This window comes from Microplitis demolitor, chromosome 1 (genome assembly GCF_026212275.2).
Source record: "Microplitis demolitor isolate Queensland-Clemson2020A chromosome 1, iyMicDemo2.1a, whole genome shotgun sequence".
In the NCBI taxonomy this organism is placed as follows: domain Eukaryota; kingdom Metazoa; phylum Arthropoda; class Insecta; order Hymenoptera; family Braconidae; genus Microplitis; species Microplitis demolitor.
In genome coordinates, this window is record NC_068545.1 from 77,501 (window position 1) to 102,200 (window position 24,700).

At 30.9% G+C, this 24,700-nt stretch overlaps 5 protein-coding genes across 6 annotated transcripts in view; 3 read left to right on the forward strand and 2 right to left on the reverse strand.

Moving 5' to 3' along the window:
* LOC103577884 (dynein axonemal heavy chain 5) overlaps window positions 1–15,728 on the forward strand; it is a 16,456-nt gene extending 728 nt beyond the window's left edge. The window contains exons 2-20 of the mRNA XM_008558735.2: window positions 415–654; window positions 715–869; window positions 964–1,187; window positions 1,263–1,540; window positions 1,614–1,787; window positions 1,855–2,084; window positions 2,170–2,369; window positions 2,441–2,840; window positions 2,907–3,089; window positions 3,175–4,233; window positions 4,374–4,602; window positions 4,676–4,904; window positions 5,011–7,085; window positions 7,150–7,322; window positions 7,398–13,756; window positions 13,838–14,064; window positions 14,144–14,907; window positions 14,985–15,279; window positions 15,342–15,728. Of these exons, the coding sequence (XP_008556957.2) occupies window positions 415–654; window positions 715–869; window positions 964–1,187; window positions 1,263–1,540; window positions 1,614–1,787; window positions 1,855–2,084; window positions 2,170–2,369; window positions 2,441–2,840; window positions 2,907–3,089; window positions 3,175–4,233; window positions 4,374–4,602; window positions 4,676–4,904; window positions 5,011–7,085; window positions 7,150–7,322; window positions 7,398–13,756; window positions 13,838–14,064; window positions 14,144–14,907; window positions 14,985–15,279; window positions 15,342–15,728 (13,881 nt within the window). The remainder of the gene's footprint in view (window positions 1–414; window positions 655–714; window positions 870–963; window positions 1,188–1,262; window positions 1,541–1,613; window positions 1,788–1,854; window positions 2,085–2,169; window positions 2,370–2,440; window positions 2,841–2,906; window positions 3,090–3,174; window positions 4,234–4,373; window positions 4,603–4,675; window positions 4,905–5,010; window positions 7,086–7,149; window positions 7,323–7,397; window positions 13,757–13,837; window positions 14,065–14,143; window positions 14,908–14,984; window positions 15,280–15,341) is intronic.
* A 244-nt stretch (window positions 15,729–15,972) lies between these two features.
* Window positions 15,973–17,593, reverse strand: LOC103577876 (uncharacterized). Of its 2 annotated transcripts, none has more exons than XM_053739661.1 (3): window positions 17,389–17,593; window positions 16,960–17,283; window positions 15,973–16,824 (listed from the first exon to the last, which is right to left on the reverse strand). In XM_053739661.1, exons 2-3 carry the CDS (start codon window positions 17,254–17,256, stop codon window positions 16,108–16,110), a joined length of 1,014 nt encoding a protein of 337 aa, XP_053595636.1. In that variant the 5' UTR covers window positions 17,257–17,283; window positions 17,389–17,593; the 3' UTR covers window positions 15,973–16,107. The 2 variants fall into 2 exon arrangements, with proteins under 2 accessions (XP_053595636.1, XP_008556947.1); XM_008558725.1 differs by having other exon boundaries at window positions 16,960–17,297.
* Window positions 17,594–17,754: 161 nt separating this feature from the next.
* On the forward strand, window positions 17,755–18,651 carry LOC103577875 (39S ribosomal protein L17, mitochondrial). Its single transcript, XM_008558724.3, has 3 exons — window positions 17,755–18,042; window positions 18,124–18,337; window positions 18,423–18,651. Exons 1-3 carry the CDS (start codon window positions 17,845–17,847, stop codon window positions 18,554–18,556), a joined length of 546 nt encoding a protein of 181 aa, XP_008556946.1. The 5' UTR covers window positions 17,755–17,844; the 3' UTR covers window positions 18,557–18,651.
* Window positions 18,581–20,521, reverse strand: LOC103577874 (2-oxoisovalerate dehydrogenase subunit alpha, mitochondrial). The gene is made up of 7 exons (XM_008558723.2): window positions 20,362–20,521; window positions 20,113–20,280; window positions 19,682–20,039; window positions 19,445–19,589; window positions 19,161–19,364; window positions 18,835–19,098; window positions 18,581–18,768 (listed from the first exon to the last, which is right to left on the reverse strand). Exons 1-7 carry the CDS (start codon window positions 20,416–20,418, stop codon window positions 18,690–18,692), a joined length of 1,275 nt encoding a protein of 424 aa, XP_008556945.1. The 5' UTR covers window positions 20,419–20,521; the 3' UTR covers window positions 18,581–18,689.
* A 423-nt stretch (window positions 20,522–20,944) lies between these two features.
* Window positions 20,945–23,520, forward strand: LOC103577873 (splicing factor Cactin). The gene is made up of 2 exons (XM_008558721.2): window positions 20,945–21,377; window positions 21,461–23,520. The coding sequence occupies exons 1-2, from the start codon at window positions 21,127–21,129 to the stop codon at window positions 23,445–23,447; spliced, it is 2,238 nt and encodes a 745-aa protein (XP_008556943.1). The 5' UTR covers window positions 20,945–21,126; the 3' UTR covers window positions 23,448–23,520.
* Window positions 23,521–24,700: the final 1,180 nt, after the last annotated feature.

Here is a 24,700-nt window from a genome sequence, read left to right on the forward strand (position 1 = left end):
TAGGGAAAATGTATTGAGATAGGTTTCGAGAAAGGTTCTACCTGGTACCAGATACAACGTCTCTCACCAATTCTACCTCTTTACCTCTTGAACCTCTCGCCACCGAGGTGTTGGCTAGATCGCGCTTTAGCAAAAACACCTTGTAGTCTTACGCCAGTTTGATTGCGGCAACTCGAGTCGTAACTGAGGTGTATAAAAAAAAATATTATGTTTGTACACGGGCCACGGGTTAATATAGAAAAGTCAGATTTGTCTGTAGATGTTAGCGAAGATGATGAACTCAGTGATGAAACAATTCAGGCATTATTACTATTATTATTATTATTATTATTATTATTATTATTATTATTATTTTTTTTTTTTTTTTTTTTTTTTTAACAAATTGTTAATGATTATTTATTTGGATGAATGTAGAAACGCCGGGAAGAATGTGAAAGAAAAGCAAGAAGAGGGGAAATGGATCCCCGACTGGAGTTTGTCTTCCAGTTGCTGATGGATGGAACCGGTTTGCTGCGTCATGAAGCTATGGACCATGTATTTGAGGGAGATATGCTCGATGAGATTAACCAACTATTTCAACCGCATATGAGGTCAACCCTCGTTTGGTACTACCAAGTTGTCGAGGAGCCAGAACCACTGCGTGTCATTGAGACAGTATTTATATTTTATCTGTGGCAATTCAAATAAAGTTATGCTAATCAGAGATCGTTGTAGGGACAAGCGATGAAAGGAAGTTCTAGAGCACCGGTAACTGCGCCTTCTAACAAAGCTAAAGAACCAAAAGAACCTAAAGAACCACCGAAAAAAAAATTATTTTTGACTGATGGCTGGCAGACTCCCTGCACTGGGGTCTGTATCTACATGTTTCGGTTTGTTTCATTTTTTTTTTCTGTCCTTTGTTATTTATTATAAAAAAAAAAAAAAAAAAAAAAAAAACAATAATTGATACCAATTTGAACATAGAATTAATACAACGAAACAATTACCAGAAGAAGGTTTCCAAAAAGATTTATATACCGGTGTTATAGACACGACTAAAATAAGTATTTTGGCATCTATTCAGAGAGTTGTAGAGCAAGTTTTTATGGATGCTTTGGCACATCCTGGAGGTGAAGAGGAAGACGACTGTCCGATGATTAAAAGTCTTTTGTTACCTGGTTTACGATCATTTTGTAGTGCATTAAAAGGTTTATTACTATTTATACTATTACTATATATATTTTATTGTCGTATTGATCAATAATATAGTTATAAATTCAAAGTATGCGAACAAGTGGCTTTGGAGAGTAATATTTTTGACGATGGTGAAACGATGATGGATGAGATAGAAAATTTTGAGAGTGTCAAAGTTCTGGTGGCCAAAGAAGGTGTTCTTGAGAGAATTGAAGAGCGCGTAAAAATATGGATTAAAAAATTAAAAGATTTTATTTTGGAAAGCAAACAAGTGAGGAGAGAAAACGACTCTTCGGGACCGCAACAGGAATTAGAGTACTGGAAAAGACGTGGTGCACAATTTAGCCAACTTGCTACTAAGCTACAGGTTTATTTTTATTACTAAATATTTTTTTATTTTTTTATTTTTATTAATTATTTTTATATTTTTTTAAAATTAGAACCATGAAGTTAGAATGTCACTATTGTGTCTTCAAGTATCAAGATCTAAATTAATAAAGGAGTGGGTCGATGCTGAAGATGAAGTTACTTATTGTTACAGTGAGGCTAAAGACAATGCTAAATTTATACAAGCTTTAGAAAAATGTTGTCACTGTCTTTATCTCGACGATCCAGTAATTTATTTATTTATTTTAATAATATTTTTTAGATAAAAATAATATGACAATGATTTATTTTTAGGTAAGAATGAGAGAATCTTTGGTATCACTTCTTCAAACCGTAAGACTTATCTATAGTGTTTCAAGATACTATAATACTTCTGAAAGAACTTCATCACTAATGGTAAAGATAACTAATCAAATGATTGTAGCATGTAGGGATTACGTTACTCAGAGGGGACGTGAAACTGTATGGAATCTTGATAGAAATTCTGCACGGTCACGACTGAAACATTGTCTAAGATTAAATAAGTAATTTTACAGAAAATAATTATTTATTACTTTTATAATTGTATTTTTACTTATAAAAATTTTAACAATAATTTTTTAATAACAGAGCGTACAGAGAAACATATCGACTAGTAAGATGTTCACCGGCAGTTACTGAACAAGAATTTTCATTTTCTGAAACTCACGTCTTTGGGCGATTCGATTCATTTTGCGCACGAATAAAAAAAATATTATCAATGTTTGATTTAATTGACGATTACCAAAATTTATTTGCTAGGCGAATGGAGGGATTACTTTTAGGAGAAGGTAATATATATTATTATTATTATTATTATTATTATTATTATTATTATTATTATTTATTTTATTTATTAAAGCTCTGGATGAAGCAACAAAGTATTTTGAAGAAGCCAAAAAAATAGCAACCAATAAATCGTACGATTATTTGGATCCTCGGAACACTGAATTTGATAAAGACTACGACGTATTTATGTCAAAAACAAATATATTGAAAGAAAATATCGGCGGGATAATTGAAAAAAATTATGCAGATGTATGGGAAACACCCCAGGGAATAAGATTTCTCACACGATTTGAAAAAGTCAGTGAAAAAATTCCGTTGACTAAACTCGATGAAAAGTACAATTTAGTTGTAAAATATTGCGATAAGGAAGTCGAACGAACTTTAAAGTTATTTAAAAAACAAAGAGATGATCCGCCTTTGCCGAGACACATGCCACCAATTGCCGGTCGATTAACTTGGGCCCATGCTCTCAAGTAAATATATTGTCAATTATTATTTTATTAAATTTAATAAATTGTAAATAAAAGACTACTTTTTAGAGTTCATTTAGATGAATTGACAGCATCTGTATCTAATCATCCGGTATTAAGAACTTTGCCACTTACTGGAGATTTAGTAAGAAGATACAATCATGCGGTAACTGTTTTACTTCAATATCAAATGGACATTACTGAAGTATGGACCCATCAAAATTCATGGGTCATTGAAGACTGTTTGAATAAGTAATTTTAATAATTATCACTTGATTAAATTATTTGATTGGTCGATTTAATTATTGTTATTATTATTATTATTATTATTATTTAGGCCATTATTAGTGATTGATAAAGAAAGCAATAAAGTTAAAGTCAACTTAGAGAGTCGCATAACTCTTTTACTTCGTGAAGCTGATTGTCTAGCTAAATTAAAACTAGACATTCCAATAATTGCATTAACAATTTTAGTAAAACGTGATTATTTTACTTTGGTCCATGATTCTCTGCAGTTAGTAATAGAAGAATTTGTTTCAACTGCTCGACGTGTTAAATTAGAAGTAAGACCACTTTTATTACCTCATTTAGTCCGTGTTGCCTCGCTGTTGATGCCTGGATTGAAAACTCTCACATGGACAAAACCTGGATGGAAAGAATTTTGTCAGTTTACAAGGGATGAGATTAAATCGTTTGATGTATTGATAACGCGAGTACACGATGTATATTCAAACAGAATTCTTCAGGTATTGTCAAGTATGCAGAAAATAACTCTTCATGCGCTGCCGGAAGAGGAGCCGTGGAGCATTGAAGAATTTTTGGAAAAGACAAATGAAACATGTCGAGTAGCTGCTGTTGATCTTCATCGGCGAAGTCTTATGGTTGAGGAAGCTGTAGAAGAGGTTCTGCAGTTAGTTAAAAATGCAGCTGATAATTTCAAAAACAATGAACCTGATCAGTATAATTTGGAAGAAGATGGAGAATCTTCTGGTCATGATACTACCAGGGAAGTGAGTCAGCAACCTCAAGACTGGACAGTTGTATGGGCTTGCTTTGATGATCCTCATCAGCTTCTATCACCTACTGGAGTCGGTCTTTCAAAAAATATGCAAGATATGGTGCGAAACGCAGTTTCTGAAATGCGTAGATACTATTCGAGAAAAGTTGTCGATGTTTTAATAAAAATTACAAGAACTTCTTTAGATGCTATTAGAAAAAGATTTGTATGTGAAATAGATCCGGATAATGTACCACGTCCGGTATTTCTTATACAAGCAACTTTGATGATTCCATCGGTTGTTGTAAAGCCAAGTCTTGAGCAGGTACAAGATGCACTCACCGTTGCGGGTAAAGCTATTGCTGGTGTTGCTAAGGGTGTCGCACAATGGACAGCTGCTACCAGTAAAGTAATGTCAATTTTTTTTTTTTTTTTTATGCGCCCGTATAATGAACATCATAATGAACAAAAGTTTATTAATAAAATTTGTATTTATCTATATTTAAGAGTACGTGGAAAACTACAACATTGGCACCAAAAAAAAATTTAATGGATGTTGTTATGAGAGCCCAAATAGTTGCTGAGAGACGTCGGGATGACGAGCCAGAAGATCCAAAAATTCGCAGAAGAAGATTATATAAAACAGCGTCTGAAGAACAACCAGAGTTTCCAATTCAAAATCGAAATTTTCATGCATTGGTAATGGAAAATAAAGAAATTATAAAAGTTTTATCAATGTTGAGTTCCTGCACCCAAGAGCTTCGTCAGGTATTCTCTCCGATTAATTATTTTTTTAAATAGATAATCAAACAATTTTTTAAAATTAATAATTTTAATTTAGGATCTTACGTCATTCTTAGACCAATGGACTCCGTATAAATATTTGTGGAAAAATGAAAAAAGTATTCGTGAATTATTGGCATCAACGCTATCTAACTTTGAAAATACTTTGCGAAAACACAGCGAGCTTGAAGATAAACTTTCGACAGAGTTAGATATGTCATATTTGGGTACATCTATTGCTTTGTGTACCGAAAAATTAAAGTACGCCCTAACAACAGAAATAAAAAGTAAATAAATATCAATATAATTCAATATAGATGATTAAAAGTTATATAATATGTTTTTTTTTTTTTTTTTTTTTTTTTTTTCTTTTTCTTTTATTTTTCACTACAGATTCAACTCATAAAATTGGCCAAGCAATGAAGAAAAAGTACCGTAGAGAAATGGAATACGTGTACGCAGTAATAAATGAAATGGATCGTAAACTTGATCGTCAAATACGTGATTTAGATGACGTGAGATTGGTAATGGAAACTCTAAAAAAAATACGTGAACAAGAGGTAGATATGGAATTGAAAATAGATCCAATTGAAGAGGCATTTAATATTGTAACTCGTTACGAAGTTCCTGTTGATCAAGAGTGCCTCGAACAAGTGGATAACTTGAGATTTACATGGCTAAATCTTTTGACACGGGCGCAAGAGAGTCATGTTTTGTTGTTAAAACTTCAGCCGCAGTTTGAAGAAGAGCTAAGAAATAATTTAGAGAAATTTCGTCGTGATAATGAAGCCTACTGTGAGGAGTACAGATTATCTGGGCCAATGCAATCCGGTCTTACGCCCCGTGAAGCCTCTGATCGTCAAATACTTTTTCAAAATCGATTTGATGGAATGTGGCGTAAATTACAAACTTATCAAAGTGGTGAAGAACTATTTGGTTTACCAATAACAGATTATCCTGAATTATCACAAATCAGAAAGGAACTTAATTTACTTCAAAAACTTTATAAATTGTATAACGACGTTATTGATCGTGTCAGTAGTTACTATGACATACCATGGGGTGAAGTTAATATTGAAGATATAAATAACGAACTAATGGAATTTCAAAATCGATGCCGTAAATTACCAAAGGGTTTAAAAGAATGGCCGGCATTTTTTGCTTTAAAGAAAACTATTGATGATTTTAACGATATGTGTCCTCTATTGGAATTGATGGCCAATAAAGCAATGAAACCGCGTCATTGGCAGCGAATTGTTGAGGTCACTGGTTTTACATTTGATTTAGAAAGTGAGGGATTTTGTTTAAAAAATATATTAGAAGCTCCATTACTTAAATATAAAGAAGATATTGAAGATATTTGTATTTCTGCAATGAAAGAAAAAGATATTGAAGCTAAATTGCGACAAGTTGTTAATGAATGGTCATCCCATGAATTAACATTTATGACTTTTAATAATAGAGGAGAATTATTATTGAGAGGTGATACTACTGCAGAAACTATTGGTCAATTAGAAGACAGTCTTATGATTTTGGGATCTTTAATGTCTAATAGATATAATGCACCATTTCGAAAACAAATTCAACAGTGGCTTACTGATTTATCTAACACTAATGAAATACTTGAAAGATGGTTGCTTGTACAAAATATGTGGGTTTATTTGGAAGCTGTTTTTGTCGGTGGTGATATCGCTAAACAGCTACCAAAAGAGGCTAAAAGATTTAGTAAAATAGATAAAAGTTGGCAAAAAATAATGCAAAGGGCTCATGAAACACCTGGTGTAGTTCCTTGTTGTGTTGGTGATGATTTACTTAAACAACTGCTTCCACATTTACAGGAACAATTGGAATTATGTCAAAAATCACTTAGCGGTTATTTAGAAAAAAAACGAATGATGTTTCCGAGATTTTTTTTTGTATCTGATCCAGCACTTTTAGAAATTTTAGGCCAAGCTTCAGACTCTCATACTATTCAAAATCATTTATTGTCGATTTTTGACAATACTAGATTTGTTAAATTTCACGATATAGAGTATAATAAAATGACAGCAATTATTTCATCTGAAGGAGAAACTATTGTGCTTGAAAGAGCGGTTAGAGCTGAAGGATCTGTCGAGACTTGGTTGATGCAGCTTCTTCAAACATCACAACAATCTTTACATTCGATTATACGTCAAGCAAATACAATGATGAATGATCAAAATTTTAATTTACTATCATTTTTGGATAAAATGCCAGCGCAAGTTGGGATTCTTGGTATCCAGATGATTTGGACACGAGACGCAGAACTAGCACTTATGCAAGCGCGAGCTGATAAAAAAATAATGGGTGAAACTAATAATAGATTTCTTGAACTTCTTAATACTTTGATTGATCAAACAACCAGAGATTTAGCTAAAATTGATCGAACTAAATTTGAAACTTTAATTACTATTCATGTACACCAACGTGATATTTTTGATATGATGGTTAGTATTTATTATTATTATTATTATTTAGATAATAAATAAAAAAAAATAATAATATTTTTAGTGTCGTTTAAATGTCCGAATGGTAACAGATTTTGAATGGTTAAAACAATGTCGGTTTTATTTTAAAGAAGATCTTGATAAAACAACAATACACATTACTGATGTTCAATTCATATATCAAAATGAATATCTTGGTTGTACTGAACGTTTAGTAATTACCCCTCTCACTGACAGGTAATAATATAATAATAAATATATTATATCATTTTTATTAAAATTTTTTTTTTTTTTTTTATTATTTATTTATAGATGCTATATAACTCTTGCTCAAGCATTATCAATGTCAATGGGAGGATCTCCTTGTGGTCCAGCTGGTACTGGTAAAACAGAAACAGTAAAAGATATGGGCAAGACATTAGCTAAATATGTCGTGGTATTTAATTGTTCTGATCAAATGGATTATCGTGGATTAGGACGTATTTATAAGGGTCTTGCCCAAAGTGGTAGTTGGGGATGCTTTGATGAATTTAATCGTATAGAATTACCAGTACTGTCAGTAGCTGCACAACAAATAGCTGTAGTATTGGCCGCAAAAAAAGAAAAAAAAAAACAATTTATATTTACCGATGGTGATCAAATTGAAATGTGCCCGGAATTAGGTATATTTATTACAATGAATCCTGGTTACGCTGGACGAAAAGAATTACCAGAAAATTTAAAAATACAGTTTAGAACAGTTGCTATGATGGTACCAGATCGACAAATAATTATAAGAGTTAAACTTGCTAGTTGTGGTTTTCTTGAAAATATAACATTAGCACGTAAATTTTATACACTTTATAAATTATGTGAGGAACAATTGACAAAACAAGTGCATTATGATTTTGGATTGAGAAATATTTTATCAGTACTGAGAACTCTTGGTGCTGCTAAAAGAACAAATTCAAAAGATACAGAAAGTACAATTGTAATGCGTGTATTGAGAGATATGAATTTATCAAAACTTATTGATGAAGATGAACCGCTATTTATATCTTTGGTAGCTGATTTATTTCCTAATCAAATGTTAGAAAAAACAGCATATCCTGAATTAGAGACAGCTATTGACCAGCAGGTTAAAGATTATGGTCTTATATATCATCCACCTTGGGTATTAAAATTAATTCAATTATATGAAACTCAACGTGTACGTCATGGAATAATGACACTAGGTCCTGCTGGTGCTGGAAAAACTACTTGTATTCATATACTAATGAAATCATTAACGCAATTGGGTGAATATCATAGAGAAATGCGAATGAATCCAAAAAGTATTACAGCTGCGCAAATGTTTGGAAGATTAGATGTTGCAACAAATGATTGGACTGATGGTATATTTTCAGCTTTATGGCGTAAAACTTTAAAATTAAAAAAAGATGAACATGTTTGGTTGGTTCTTGATGGTCCTGTTGATAGTATATGGATTGAAAATTTAAATTCTGTATTAGATGATAATAAAACATTGACTCTGGCTAACGGTGATAGACTCAGTATGTCACCAACTTGTAAAATAATATTTGAACCACATAATATTGATAATGCAAGTCCTGCTACAGTATCAAGAAATGGAATGGTTTATATGAGTTCTTCAGGTTTAGATTGGAAACCTGTAGTGACAGCATGGTTAAAAACACGTAATCCATTGGAACAACAAATTTTAGAAAAAATTTTTGATGAATCATTTCCAGGAATTTATTCATGGAGTACACAAACTTTAATTCTTTCCATTAAAGTACTTCAATGTAATATTGTACAACAAATGATATTTCTTCTTCAGGGATTAATACCACCTGAAATAATTACTGAAGAAACTGAAGATGATGATGATTTTGAAAGAGATAAACCACAGCCTTTAACTGCTGATCATTTAAAAAAATTATATGTATTTTCACTAGTTTGGGGTATTGGTGCTCTTCTTGAAACTGCTGACAGACTTAAATTTGATAATTATTTACGTAATAATTTTAATACTTTAGATATTCCAATATCTGAAAAATATCCTAATGCAACGACATTTGATTTTATGGTAACTGATAAAGGAAAATGGGATACTTGGATCAATATGGTTACTAATTATGTTTATCCTGATTATTCAACACCAGATTACAATAGTATTTTAGTTCCTATTGTTGATAATGTACGAATACAGTATCTAATAGATTTAATAGGACGTCAAGATAAATCAGTTTTATTAGTTGGAGAACAAGGTTCAGCAAAAACAGTAATGATGAAATCTTATATGAAAGGAACAAATCCTGATACAACTCTTGGAAGATCATTTAATTTTAGTTCAGCAACAACGCCTTATCAATTTCAAAAAACAATTGAAAGTTATGTTGAAAAACGTATGGGTAATACATTTGGTCCTCCAGGTGGTAAAAAAATGTTAGTATTTATAGATGATATTAATTTACCTCAAATTAATGAATGGGGTGATCAAATTACAAATGAAATAGTAAGACAAACAATGGATATGAAAGGATTTTATTCACTTGAAAAACCTGGTGATTTTACAATGGTTGTTGACATGACATTTCTTGGTGCAATGGGACAACCTGGTGGTGGAAGAAATGATATACCATCTCGTTTAAAACGACAATTTTGTATTTTTAATTGTACTTTACCCAATGATGTTTCTATTGATAAAATTTTTAGTGTTCTTGGTGAAGGACATTATAATAATAAAAGAGGATTTTCATCAGAAATAAGAGCTCTTGTTAAAAAAATGGTTCCTCTTACAAGAATTTTGTGGCAAATAACTCGAGCTAAATTATTACCAACTCCAGCTAAATTTCATTATGTTTTTAGTCTTAGAGATCTTTCACGAATTTGGCAGGGTATGATTGGTACTTTATCAACAGTTATTGAAAAAGAAAATTATTTAATGCTTCTTTGGAAACATGAATGTACAAGAGTATTTAGTGATCGTTTAACTTTATTATCTGATAAAAAATGGTTTGAACAACAAATAATAAATGTTGTTAATGAATATTTAGGTGAATCATATGTAAATATGTTAAATAAAGATCCAGCATTTGTTGATTTTATGCGTGATGCACCAGAGCCTACTGGAGAAGAAGGTGAAGATGCAGATATGGAATTACCTAAAGTATATGAACCTGTTTTTGATAATGAAATTTTACGAGATCGTTTAGAAATGTTTTTATCACAATTTAATGAAATGCAACGAGGTGCTGGAATGGATTTAGTATTTTTTCCTGATGCAATGTTACATTTAGTTAAAATATCACGTGTAATTCGGCATCCACGTGGTAATGTAATGCTTGTTGGTGTTGGTGGATCAGGAAAACAAAGTTTAACAAAATTATCATCTTTTATTGCCGGTTATAAAACATTTCAAATAACATTAACAAGATCTTATAATGTTGCTAATTTTTTGGAAGATTTAAAATTTCTATATCGATCGTGTGGTAGTCAAGGTAAAGGCACAACATTTATTTTTACAGATTTAGATATTAAAGAGGAAGGTTTTTTAGAGTATTTAAATAATATTTTAAGTTCTGGTGTTATAAGTAATTTATTTACACGAGATGAACAAGCAGAAATAATTTCAGAATTAACGCCAATAATAAAACGTGAAAATCCAAAAAAAACAATAAATAATGAACTTGTAATGGATTTTTTTTTACAAAGAACATGCCAAAATTTACATGTTGTTTTTTGTTTTTCACCAGTAGGTGAAAAATTTCGTAATCGAGCTCAAAGATTTCCGGCTTTAATATCAGGATGTACTATTGATTGGTTTCAACCTTGGCCACGTGATGCTTTAGTTCTTGTAGCAGATCATTTTCTTCATGATTTTGAAATAGCATGTAGTTCAGATGTTAAAATTCATTTAGTAAATGCATTAGGATCTATTCAAGACGTTGTTGCTGAAACGTCTAATGAATATTTTCAAAGATTTCGTCGAGCTACACATGTTACTCCAAAATCTTATCTTAATTTTATTGGTGGTTATAAAAATATTTATCGTGCAAAACAATATGAACTTGGTGAGGGAGCACGTAGAATGGATACTGGTCTTGCTAAATTAGAAGAAGCATCAATATCCGTTGAATTATTAAAAAAAGATTTAGCAGTTATGGAACAAGAATTGGTTACGGCTTCAGAAAAAGCTGAAACTGTATTATTAGAAGTAACTGAACGAGCAATGCAAGCTGAAACATTTAAAAATCAAGTACAAAAAGTTAAAGAAAAAGCTGAAGCACTTGTTGCTTGTATTGCTGAGGAAAAAGCTTGGGCTGAACAAAAATTAGAAGCCGCAAAACCAGCATTAGAAGAAGCTGAAGCAGCATTAAATACTATTAAACCAGCGCATATTGCAACTGTAAGAAAATTAGGAAGACCACCACATTTAATTATGAGAATAATGGACTGTGTATTAATTTTATTTCAACGTAAAATTAGTCCAGTAATACCAGATCCAACAAATCAATGTCCAAAACCATCATGGGCAGAATCATTAAAAATGATGGCAAGTACAACATTTTTACTTCAATTACAAAATTATCCAAAAGATATAATAAATAATGAAATGGTTGAATTACTTGAACCATATTTTCGTATGGAAGATTATAATATGGAAACAGCAAGACGTGTTTGTGGTGATGTTGCTGGTTTATTATCTTGGACAAAAGCTATGGCTTTTTTTCATTCTGTTAATAAAGAAGTTTTACCTTTAAAAGCTAATCTTACATTACAAGAAGCACGGCTTAAAGTTGCTATGGAGGATTTAGCTAATGCTGAAAGAGAATTATCTGAAAGAGAAATGGCATTACAATCTGTTAAAGAACAATATGATTCAGCTGTTTATGAAAAACAAAGATTAACAGAAGCTGCTAATGTATGTTTAAGAAAAATGACTGCAGCAACTGCATTGATAAATGGATTAGGAGGTGAAAAAATAAGATGGACTGAACAAAGTGGAGAATTTAAAATTCAACTTGGAAAACTTGTTGGCGATGTTTTATTGGCAACTGGATTTTTATCTTACTGTGGGCCTTATAATCAACAGTATAGAGCAGGATTAGTTACATCATGGATGAATATATTAATGACACGTAATATTCCTTTTACTAAAAATTTAAATATTATAAATATGCTTGTTGATTCAGCAACTGTTTCTGAATGGACACTTCAAGGTTTACCTAATGATGAATTATCTGTACAAAATGCTTTAATAGTAACTAAATCATCATCTTATCCATTACTTGTTGATCCTCAAAATCAAGGTAAAATGTGGATTAAAAATAAAGAAATAAATAATGAATTACAAATAACATCATTAAATCATAAATACTTTAGAACACATTTAGAAGATAGTTTGTCATTGGGAAGACCTCTTTTAATTGAAGATGTAGCTGAAGAATTGGATCCTGTTATTGATAATGTATTAGAAAAAAATTTTATTAAATCTGGTTCAATTGAAAAAGTTATTGTTGGTGACAAAGAATGTGATGTTATGCCAGGATTTATGCTTTATATAACAACAAAATTACCTAATCCAGCTTATAGTCCTGAGATATCAGCAAAAACTTCAATTATTGATTTTACCGTAACAATGCAAGGTTTAGAAGATCAATTGTTGGGTCGAGTAATTTTAATGGAAAAATCAGAACTTGAAGCTGAACGAGTTGCTCTATTTGAATCAGTTATGACTAATCAACGTACTATGAAAGAATTAGAGAGTACACTTTTACATCGATTAACTTCTTCAGAAGGTTCATTAGTTGATGATGAGGCACTAATAAGTGTTTTACGTGAAACTAAATCTACAGCTGAATCAGTTAATGAAAAACTTAAAGTTTCAGCTTTAACTGAAAAGAAAATAACAGTTGCGCGTGAAGAATTTCGTGCTGTTGCTGCTAGAGGTTCTATTTTATATTTTTTGATTGTTGAAATGAGTAATGTAAATGTCATGTATCAAAATTCATTAAAACAATTTTTAACTATATTTGATAATGCTATTACTAAATCAACAAAAAGTTCCATTACATCAGAACGAATTGAAATTATTTTGAATCATTTGACTCATGAAGTCTGGGCATTTACTTTAAGAAGTTTATATGAGAGACACAAGTCGTTATTTACATTAATGTTGGCAATGAAAATTGATTGCTATCGCGGATCTATTTCTCATGTTGAATTTATGGCTTTTATAAAAGGAGGTGCATCTTTGGATCTTAATGCTGTTACTCCTAAACCATTTAAATGGATTCTTGATATAACGTGGCTTAATTTAGTTGAGATAAGTAAACTTGAAGTATTTTCTGATATTTTAACTAAAATAGAATTTAGCGAAAGGGAATGGAGAATTTGGTATGAAAAAGAAAGGCCAGAAGAAGAAGAATTGCCTTGTGGTTATCAAAAATGTCTTGATGTATTTCGAAAACTGCTGCTTATCAGATCGTGGAGTCCCGACCGAACATTGTCACAGGCCAATAAATATATAATTGAATCATTAGGTAAAGAGTACGGTGAAGCTAAAATTTTAGATCTTGACGCTACGTGGCTTGAGTCAGAACCAAGATCTCCATTAATTTGTATTCTCTCAATTGGATCTGATCCTTCTCCACAAATTACTGCTCTTGCTAAACTCAAAACTACTAGTAAATAATATCAATAAATAATTATCGTGTTGTTTATTATTTTTAAATAAAATTATTATTATTATTATATTTTTTTTTTAGCATTAAGAGCAGTGTCAATGGGCCAAGGACAAGAATTTCATGCTAGAAAATTAATAAGTGAAGCTATGAATGACGGTGGATGGGTATTATTACAAAATGTTCATCTGTCATTGCCATTTTGTAGCGAAGCTATGGATACACTTATCGAAACTGATAGTATCCATGAATCGTTTAGACTTTGGATGACAACAGAAGTTCATCCACAATTTCCTATTGGATTATTACAGGTAATATATTTATTAAAAATAAAATAAAATAGTCTAAATTAAGGGTTTTTTTTTTTTTTTTGTTTTTTTTTCTTCAAAGATGGCAATTAAATTTACAAATGAACCACCACAAGGAATAAGAGCAAGTCTTAAACGAACATATCAAGGTGTTACACAAGATACACTTGACTATTCTACACAGCCACAGTGGCCCCCGTTACTATATGCAGTTGCATTTTTACATACAGTAGTCCAAGAAAGACGTAAATTTGGTCCACTTGGTTGGAATATACCCTATGAATTTAATCAAGCAGATTTTGCCGCTTCGGTGCAATTTATTCAAAATCACCTTGATGACATGGATCCGAAAAAAGGTGTCTCCTGGTCAACTATCTGTTATATGCTCGGTGAAGTTCAATACGGCGGAAGAGTTACCGATGACTTTGATAAACGTCTACTGACGACATTCACTCACGTATGGTTTTGCGATGTACTTTTAAGACCAGGTTTTGAATTTTACAAAGGGTATAAAGTACCTCAAACACGAAATATCCAAGGCTACATGGATTACATAAACAATTTACCCGGTGCGGATACTCCAGAAGTATTTGGTCTCCATTCAAATGCCGATATTACTTATCAAATTAATACGGCAAAAGGTATTCTTGATGCTATACTGAATGTCCAGCCGAAAGAAGGTGGCTCACAAGGCGGAGAATCTAGAGAAAGTGTTGTTTATAGACTTGCTGATGATATGCTAGCTAAATTACCTAAACAATATAATTCATTTCAAGTTCGTGATGCTTTACAACGAATGGGTGCATTATTACCTATGAATATTTTTTTACGACAAGAAATTGATCGGTTATTATATTAATATAAAATTTATTTTTATATTTAGACAATTATTATAATATTAATCGTGTTATTTATATTTTTAGAATGGCTAAAGTAATTAGAGAAGTACAATCAACTCTAACAGACTTGAAATTGGCAATTGATGGTACAATAATAATGAGCCAAGGATTAAAAGTAGCACTTGATTCAATGTACGATGCAAGAATACCCGAAAAATGGCAAAAAATATCATGGGAATCGGCAACTCTAGGTTTCTGGTACACAGAACTTTTAGAACGTGACTCTCAATTCCGACACTGGTGCGCACACGGTAGACCAAATGTTTTTTGGATGACGGGATTTTTTAATCCACAAGGATTTTTAACAGCCATGCGTCAGGTATAGTTTATAATTTTTAAATAATATTTATTAATAAATTATCATTAAAAAAAATATTTAAGGAAGTGACACGAGCTCACAAAGGCTGGGCTCTAGATTCAGTGGTATTGCAAAATTTAATCACACGTTACAATAAAGAGGATATTAAGGAACAAGTACAAGAAGGAGTTTATGTACACGGTCTTTTTTTGGAAGGTGCTTCACTGGATCGTAAATCTTCAAAGCTAGTTGAAAGCAAACCAAAAGTTTTATATGAACAAATGCCTGTGATATATATTTACGCGATAAATACAACTGCTGGTAAAGATCCGAAGCTCTATGAGTGCCCTATTTATCGTAAACCTCAGCGAACTGATCAGAAATACGTCGGATCTATTGACTTTGAGACTGATCACAATCCTAGACACTGGACACTACGTGGAGTTGCGCTTCTTTGTGACATTAAATAAAAAAAAAAAAATAAAAAAAAAAAAAAAAAAAATACTCTTTATTTATCGTAGTTTTTTTATTTGATAGTTTGTTAATATTTAATAGCCACCAGTAATTAAGTTAACAGATAAAATAAAAAATATAGTTATTTAAATCCACTGGATTATTAAATCTAAAATAATAATTACATGATACATCACAATGTTTTTATTTTTTAACAGTCTCAATAATTGAGCTTTTTAATACGCAATAGAAAAAAAAATGTATACAAGTGCTTTATAGTACTTTATTTGTACTGACAATAAAATAACTAGTAGAAATAGGCTTTGTATTATTTTTTATGAAAAACTAATTCTTTAACTTTATACATTTTTGGTAAAAAAATAAAAATAGATTATGCTACGTTAAAAGTAGACTTAGTGTTTTTACAATACGAGTAAACAAACTCTTTAACAGATTTTTGTCTCTAGATTTTCCTATAGCACATTCAACAATCACGGGAACCGAGTCCAAAATAATTGATATACATTCTGAACTTGGATCAATTGTTGGAATCGAAGAAATTACAGCACTAATATTTAACGTTGAAATAATATTATTGAATTTAATTCTCAATTGATTGTAGTATGAATCGTATCCTAAATCATTATGATCATCAGTACCCAAATATTCTTCAGCAAATTTATTTAACTCGTTGACAATAGTTTCCCGTAACTCGTCATCATCGAAAGTAGTTTTTAACTTTGTATGAAACTCGGAAAGTTTAACCCCGAGACTAGTTTTATAATGTAGAGAGAGCTTTGAAAAATCAATAGGTTCAATAGCATCAATTATGTCAACAGTGCTAGCGAAATTGTCATCAGAAGAGGAATTATTTTTTTCAAGCTCATTTTTAACTAGATCGTATGTGCTTACCGCATTGTCGATCAAGTTTTTAATACGATCACCCATTTTTCTGGCAGCCAAATGTTTTGCATGTTTTTTAGTCGTTGATCTCCCTTCCTCAGTAATTGTATATATTTTACTGTGAATTGTAAATATTTTAGCGTGAGCTGGACCTTCGTCGCCAACTGTTTCATATATTGGATCTGGAAGTCCCGCTTCAGCACACAAATCCTATAAAATTATAAAATTATAAATTTGAAAAAAAAAAAAAAGATAATAATTTTTACCTCATTGTCAATGCAACTGTTTTTATTATTTTTAATGTCTTGATCTACTTATTAATTTAAATTAGGTAATTTAATTCACCTGTAATTCACCGATGGCATTGACAAATGGCTCATCAGCAGACAAAATATGAGGAGTAGGCATCGTTCTAACCGGTGACTCGCCAGGAATCGGCGGCAAAGCCAAATAATTATTTTCCGCGGCGATTGTTTCCAACATATTCATAGCCGCTAAATGTTTAGCATCTTTTTTGCATCGGCCAGTACCGTTTGCATATAAACCTTGACAGGAAACTTGATAAGTAAATGTATTTTCATGTGTACCACCTCCGTCATGTATCAGTTCATAATGAGGCACTGTTCCTTTTTTAACCATCATTTCTTGTAAAATAGATACCGGTGTCTTCTGCATATTAATAACTATTTTATACAATAAAAAAAAAAAAAAAAAACAATCAACATTTAACTATTTATCTGTTAATTTAAATTAAAATATAAATTAAACACTAACCTATATTTTATTTTAAATATAAATATTCATTCAATTTTAGTAGCAAAACAGAACACAAAACAGCTTATTTATACATATATAATATATAACTTGATAAATAATTTCATAAAACAATTTATATAATTCATAACAAAGGTAACGTGATATCCTGATTTGATAATAATAATAATAATAATATATATTATATATATATGTTACAGGCACTTGCAGACTTATATAGAATTTCAAGAATTGAAAAATCGGAAATGATATCAATTATGATTATATGTATATATACATAAACGAGTTATTAAGGAGCAAATCACAATGACAATTTACTACAGTGTAATATAGAGAGTATAGCGAAATAGCCGTTTCTATATAATTTTTAATGCTCTGATATATGTGACAATGTGTGTTGGTACCTTGTTGATGATAAATTTCTAACATTTATAACCTCATAGCTCATAATTAAAAATGAATCAAGCTAAAGTTACAAATTTAGTATCACAATTAAATTTTAAAGTTCAGGATAAAGCTAGAAGACTTAAAAGTTTTGATGGACCTGAAGGTAGAGTTAGAAAAATCCAAAAATCATTGACAGCTCTTTTCAAATATGAAAGAATTGAATTGTTTTATAACCGTGCCGATGAAGTTAGAGGTTACGCTGACAGGGTAAAAATAATAATAATAATAATAATTATTATTATTATTATTAATAATATTTATTTAATTAGTTAATAATTATTTTTATAGCTGATATCAGAAGCTATTCGTCATGGACCGAGTCACGAGGAAACAATGGGCCTGGCTGACTTTTGGATTTTAGAAAAGCAGTATGTTCACAAATTATTTAAAGTTTTGGTACCGAGATATCAAGACTACTCAAATACGTCCTTTACTAAAATGCATCGACTTGAAAAACGTTATCCCGATGCTTGTTACTGGAACTCTGTTCTTGAACTTAAAGGTTTATAAAGTTATCAACATTTATACTATTATTATTATTATTATTGTTATTATTATTATTTATTAATTTTTTTTTATTATTATAGGAAATCCTTTTCCAAGTATAGACCAAATTAATCCATATAAGAGTCAACTAATCCACAATGTGCTGCTGGATGAAGCTAGAAAAGAATTTAGATTACAGAAATACAAAGATCTTGCTGATAATCTTACCCAATAAATCCCGAGTAAATAAATATATTAATTAACTTATATTATAAATATATTTCATTAAAAATAGACATTTTATTAATAAATTCAACAATATAAAAATTATCAAGCCTTAATTTTTACAATTTTATTGAATATATAAATTAATTGGACTGAAATTCTTTCAGAGGATAATGTTGTCCATATACCTTTAAATGATCCTCCATTGTCAGCATTTGTTTCCTGTAATCATTAAAATTAATAATCTAAAGTTTTTATAATTTAAAAATAAATAAATAAATATATTACTTGATGTGTGCTGGCATGTCATGGTAGACATCTGTAAACAATTCTTTCCAATGGGGCTTTGATAGTTTTTCAGCAGCTGTAAACTCTGCCATAAATTCTTTTAGCGTTGATTTATGTAACTCTGACTCTTTTTTGTCATCCCACAGGCCAACTGTTTTTAAATATTCACGGAATTTAACTATAGGAGACTGGTGAATCCATTGATTTATTTCTTCAGTTGATCGATAAGCTGTACTGTCATCTGATGTACTGTGATGACTCAAACTGGATAAAAAAAAATTAAAATAAAGATTTAAGATACATAAATTAAAGTTTAAAATAATTACCGATAAGTCATAGCTTCTATTAAAACAGGTTTTCCGTTATCAATACAATAGTCACGTGCAATTTTGGTAGCATGATGCATTGCTAGTATGTCATTGCCATCTACTCGGACTGTTTGAATTCCGTATGCTGGTCCACGCGCTGCTATTCCATCACCTCGATATTGTTCATTTGCAGGAGTTGATATTGCGTATCCATTATTACGGCTTCAACAATAAATAAATAAATAAATATTATATCTATAAATGAAAAGAAATATATATATATAAAAAATTATAAATAATACCATATAAAAATAATTGGACAGTCAAGAGTGGCAGCAAAGTTTAGGGCCGGATGAGCATCACCTTCACTCGCTCCTCCTTCACCAAAATAACAGACGACACATGCATTACGTTTGGTTAATTTAAGTGCATACGCTGCTCCCGAAGCTAAAATTATTTTTTATAAATTCGTATCAGTACTATTAATAAGTTGTAAATAGATAGAAAAAAAAAATAATAATAATTATTGTTTAAAATACCTTGAGGCATTTGAGTACCAAGTGGCGATGAAATAGTTGTAAAATTTAATTCTTTACATCCATAATGAACTGGCATTTGTTTACCTTTACCTGAGTCATTACAATTACCGTAACATTGATTTAAAAATTGATTAAATTGATAGCCTCGCCACATTAAGACACCGGCTTCACGATATTGTCCATAAATAACATCATTTGGTGACAATGCAGATGCAGATCCTATTTGTAGAGCTTCTTCACCAGTATTTGTCATATAAAATGAAATACGGCCTTGTCGTTGAGATTCATAGAGAATTTTATCCATTACGGAAATGCGAATCATGTCACGATACATTTTTAATAATTTTTCTTTATCCAGCTGGATGTTTATCATGAAATCCAACACAAAAATAAGTTAGAAATTAGTTAAATTAATATAAATTAATAAATACCTCAACCAAAGAATTATGATGAATATTATTGGTGATTGGAGAAGATAAAATTCTGTATATTGGTATGGTTTCATAACTATCGCTGTTAATAAACTTGAGAACGTTTGTGAATTTTGATTTTATGCCGATAAACTGTGGTTCTGTTGCTGCAATGCTCAACGGTCGTTTCTAAAATAATAATCATCAATCGATTATCATCAATTTAATAATTGCTAAAAATAAATAGTTATATATATATATATAGCTTACAAATAAAAATTTAAGTTGAGGAAAATTAAATATTCTTAAATGATTAAAAGCCTTCATTGTAACTTAATATAAAACTTGCTATTCGCTAATAAATGTATATAACTAACTGGTTATAATAAACCTGATAAGATGTTTCTTATCACCGATACACATGAACCACATGAATACATAATTATAAGAGTTTGAAACGTCTGCTTGCGAAATGATGATATAATAATATAATAATAATTAGTTTAATATATAAATTAAAATTTTGAAAAATTTATTATTTTAGTAAATAGTTTAAAATATTTATGCCGAAAATAAAAGTTGCTGCTGAGTCGAGCCCTCAGAGAGTCACTTTCTCTTTCCCGTTATTTTTTTATTTATTTAACTTTTTAGATAAAAGTTTGATTAGTTGTCGAGGATTTAGTTCCGCGCAATAATTAAATTTTTCATTTCAAACGTTAAAAGATTAATAAAGTTTAAAGCTTAACTAATTTATTTAAATATGCGCGCTCTGTGGCTATTTCCGTACTATTGCGCCCTCTTTTTTTTTAACCAACAAGAAACACTTTACTACTTTATCGTCCGAGCTTCGAGGTGTTTTTCTTTTTCAGATGATTTAGATTTATATTTATATATTAGTGTTATGATAACGTAGCGGAAACGTTTAACTTTCGTGTTGTGTGTATTTTAATATTTTTACAATAGTTACATATAAATTATTTTATTTTTTTATTTTATCTTGTAATATAAGATATTAAATAATTAATTTAATAAGATATGGGTAAAGAACGGTATTCGCGAAGAGACAGTCGGGGTTACGACGGTTACGACAACGATGACAGAAGATCCAAAGTTAAAAGTTATTCTGATAGTAAACACAGTAAACATGATGAAAAAAAATATTCTTCGAGCGTTTCAAAATCTAAATCCTCAAAACATCGTGACGATACTAATAAGAAAAAATCTAAACAACGCGACTCTTCAAGATCATCTAGCAGAAAAAAACGACCCAAGCACAAAAGTAAAAGGTAAATATTTTATAATTATATAACCTCAAATTACTTTGTTTTTATTTATATTTAAAATTTTATTGTAAAATATATTTTGTTAGGTCATCGTCATCGTCGTCGTCGTCATCGTCGTCGTCATCAGACTCATCATCATCATCATCTTCAAATTCATCAGCAGACTCAACTAAATTGCTTAAAAAATTGGAGCAACAGCGTCTGAAACAGCTGGAGGAGCGTCGTCGTCAAAAAGAATTATTAAAAGCCACCGAAACTCCTGAAGAAAAACGTCTGCGACGTTTAAAGAAAAAAGAAGGAAAAGAACGTAAGCGCAAAGAACGTATGGGATGGGACAACGATTATCTTCATTACACAAACACAGATAATCCATTTGGCGATGGGAATTTACTTTCAACGTTTGTATGGTCAAAGAAACTTGAAAAAGACGGTCTTCTGGGTGTTGATCGTGAGGAACTCGAGCTACGTAATAGACACAAGCAGGAAGAAAACAAACGTGAGCTAGAGAAAGTTAAAAAACGTCGTCAGGAACGGGAATTAGAGCGTCAACAGCGCGAGGAAGAGATGAATATGATGCAACGTGGCAAAGAAGCTGCACAAATGGAACAGTGGAGACATCAAGAGGATCAATTTCATTTAGAGCAAGCACGTCTACGTTCACGAATACGTATCCAAGATGGTCGTGCAAAACCAATTGATCTCTTGGCTAAATATATTTCTGCAGAAGAGCAAGTTGATGCTGTTGAGATGCATGAACCCTACACTTATCTACGTGGTCTTGAAATAAAAGATCTTGAGGATCTTATTGAAGATATAAAAGTGTACAAAGAATTGGAACGAGGTAAAAACTTGGACTACTGGAATGACATTACAGTTATTGTTGAAGACGAATTGCATAAATTAAGAAAACTGGAAAAATCAGAGTATGAAGTTGCTCTGGGACGCCGTGAAGGAATAAATGAAGCTGTTGCTAAAGATATCACTGGAATATTTAAAGGAAAATCTGCCAAACAGTTGGAGACAATGCAACTGCAAATTGAATCAAAGATATCTGGAAAACCTGAAGGTGTAGATATTGGATACTGGGAGAGTCTCTTGTCACAGTTGAAAGCCCATATGGCACGTGCTAGACTAAGAGATCGTCATCAGGATAATCTTAAAAAGAAGCTCCAAGTCTTGATTGCTGAGCAAGGTGTCGCAAGAAATGAAGGGGATTGTGACCAAGAACAACAACAACAACAACAACAACAACAACAAGTTCCAGCTGGTTCTACTAGAGAGACAAGTAATCAAGACAATACTCAAGGTAAATCAAATAATGATAAAAATGATAAAGAGAAAGTTGATGATAATAGTGATGGCGATGATGATAATAATGATAATGATGATGATGATGATGATGAAGAAGAAGAAGAGGAAATGCTCAATGAATATTTCTGTGAGTATAATGCTGGTGGTTACTCGCCTAAATATATGTCCATGGGACAGTTGGAACCAGGAACGCTGATTACTCTCGAAGAGGAGGATAACCAGAGACTGGAATTCGCAAGACATCAGGTGCTTAATACAGGCAGAAAAGTTCAAAGTGTGCTATCTGCAGAAGAACAAGCGATGCATCGTGAAGCCAGGAAAAATATGGGTGATGATGAGGCGCAATTTAGTGTTGAATCGTCGCTAGAAGCGCAAATTTATTTGTGGTCTGATAAATACAGACCCAGGAAGCCCAGGTACTTTAATCGAGTTCACACTGGGTTTGAATGGAATAAATACAATCAAACTCACTACGATATGGACAACCCACCGCCGAAAATTGTCCAGGGATACAAGTTTAACATATTTTATCCTGATTTGATTGATAAAGGAACAACTCCTGCTTATTACTTGACTCCCTGTACTGACAACAAAGATTTTGCTATCCTTAAATTTCATGCCGGACCTCCATATGAAGACATTGCCTTTAAAATAGTCAACAGAGAGTGGGAGTACTCGTACAAAAGGGGCTTTAGGTGCCAATTTCACAATAATATTTTTCAATTATGGTTCCACTTCAAAAGATACCGGTATCGTCGTTAAATTTATTTCGTCGCAAATTTTACCTCTTTATTTTTTTATTACTTTCTTTATAAAAAAAAAAATAATAATAATAATAATAATAATAATAATAATATTTTATTTTGTACATAAATAATATACTAATTGCTTCAATTATTTAATTTCTGTACTTTTTCTGTATTTATAAATAAATTTTAAAAAGATTATAATAAATACTTGAATTTTTTCGTCTAGACTGTTATCAAACCATTTTATTTTATCCTTTTTTTTTTTTTTTTATAGTTGGATAATTTTTATTACAACATTTATTGGAGTATTTATGTCAGACCCGCATCAATTGATATTTATTAGTTTTAGTTAGTATAATTAATATTTATGACATTATGACCATGCAGGTATTATCTATTCAGACAGGTAAAGTCTATTTCACAATTATTTAATACTAAAAATTTAAATTACATTTATTAATTAATAAAATAATAATTTTTTTTTTTTAATATTCTAAATGATGGGTATAATAAAAAATGAATATCTATGAACAGACAGAGTTTGTGATAAAAGATAGCAGAGATGTTGAAATGATACGCATACATTATAAAGTTTACTGAGTCAGTATTAAATAATTTGTGAAATGTTGAATCGATTTTAACCACCACCGCGCTTTATTATCTTTCTCTCTTATACATATTATAGAATCGAGCACAGGTAACAGTGGGTAACAGGTACACACAGGTAAAATGTACATCGAACCAATGGCAAGGTAAAAGTAAACTTAACATTTCAGTTTACCGCGATTCGCGTTCTTTAAATGTTCTCTCTCATGTTTTCAATTTATTTAAAAACTTAGTAATTATTTTTTTGTTTTCTTTAAATTAAATTAATTATTTTTAAAAAAATAAATGAATGATGATTTAGTGAAATAAATGGCGATGTAAAAATAAAACAGTAGAAATTATAATAGTTAATGGAGTATTTGCACACATTATAAATATATAAAAAAATGTGATAGTTAAATTTTTTTGTTGTGTCAATTAATGGCTAAAAATGATCGGGGTGGTTATATATTAAAATTAACGTTTAATTAACACGATAAGTTGATTGTCCAAGTAAAAAATGATATTGCAAGACGGGTGAATAAAAAACGTAAAAATGGTTATTGATTGATTAATTAAAACATTAAAAGTTTAAAATTGGTATGAAGGTTGTTAGCTATAAAACTGCAGGTGCAGGTACAACTACCTCTTACTGCTCGACTATACTTAATCTATATATTT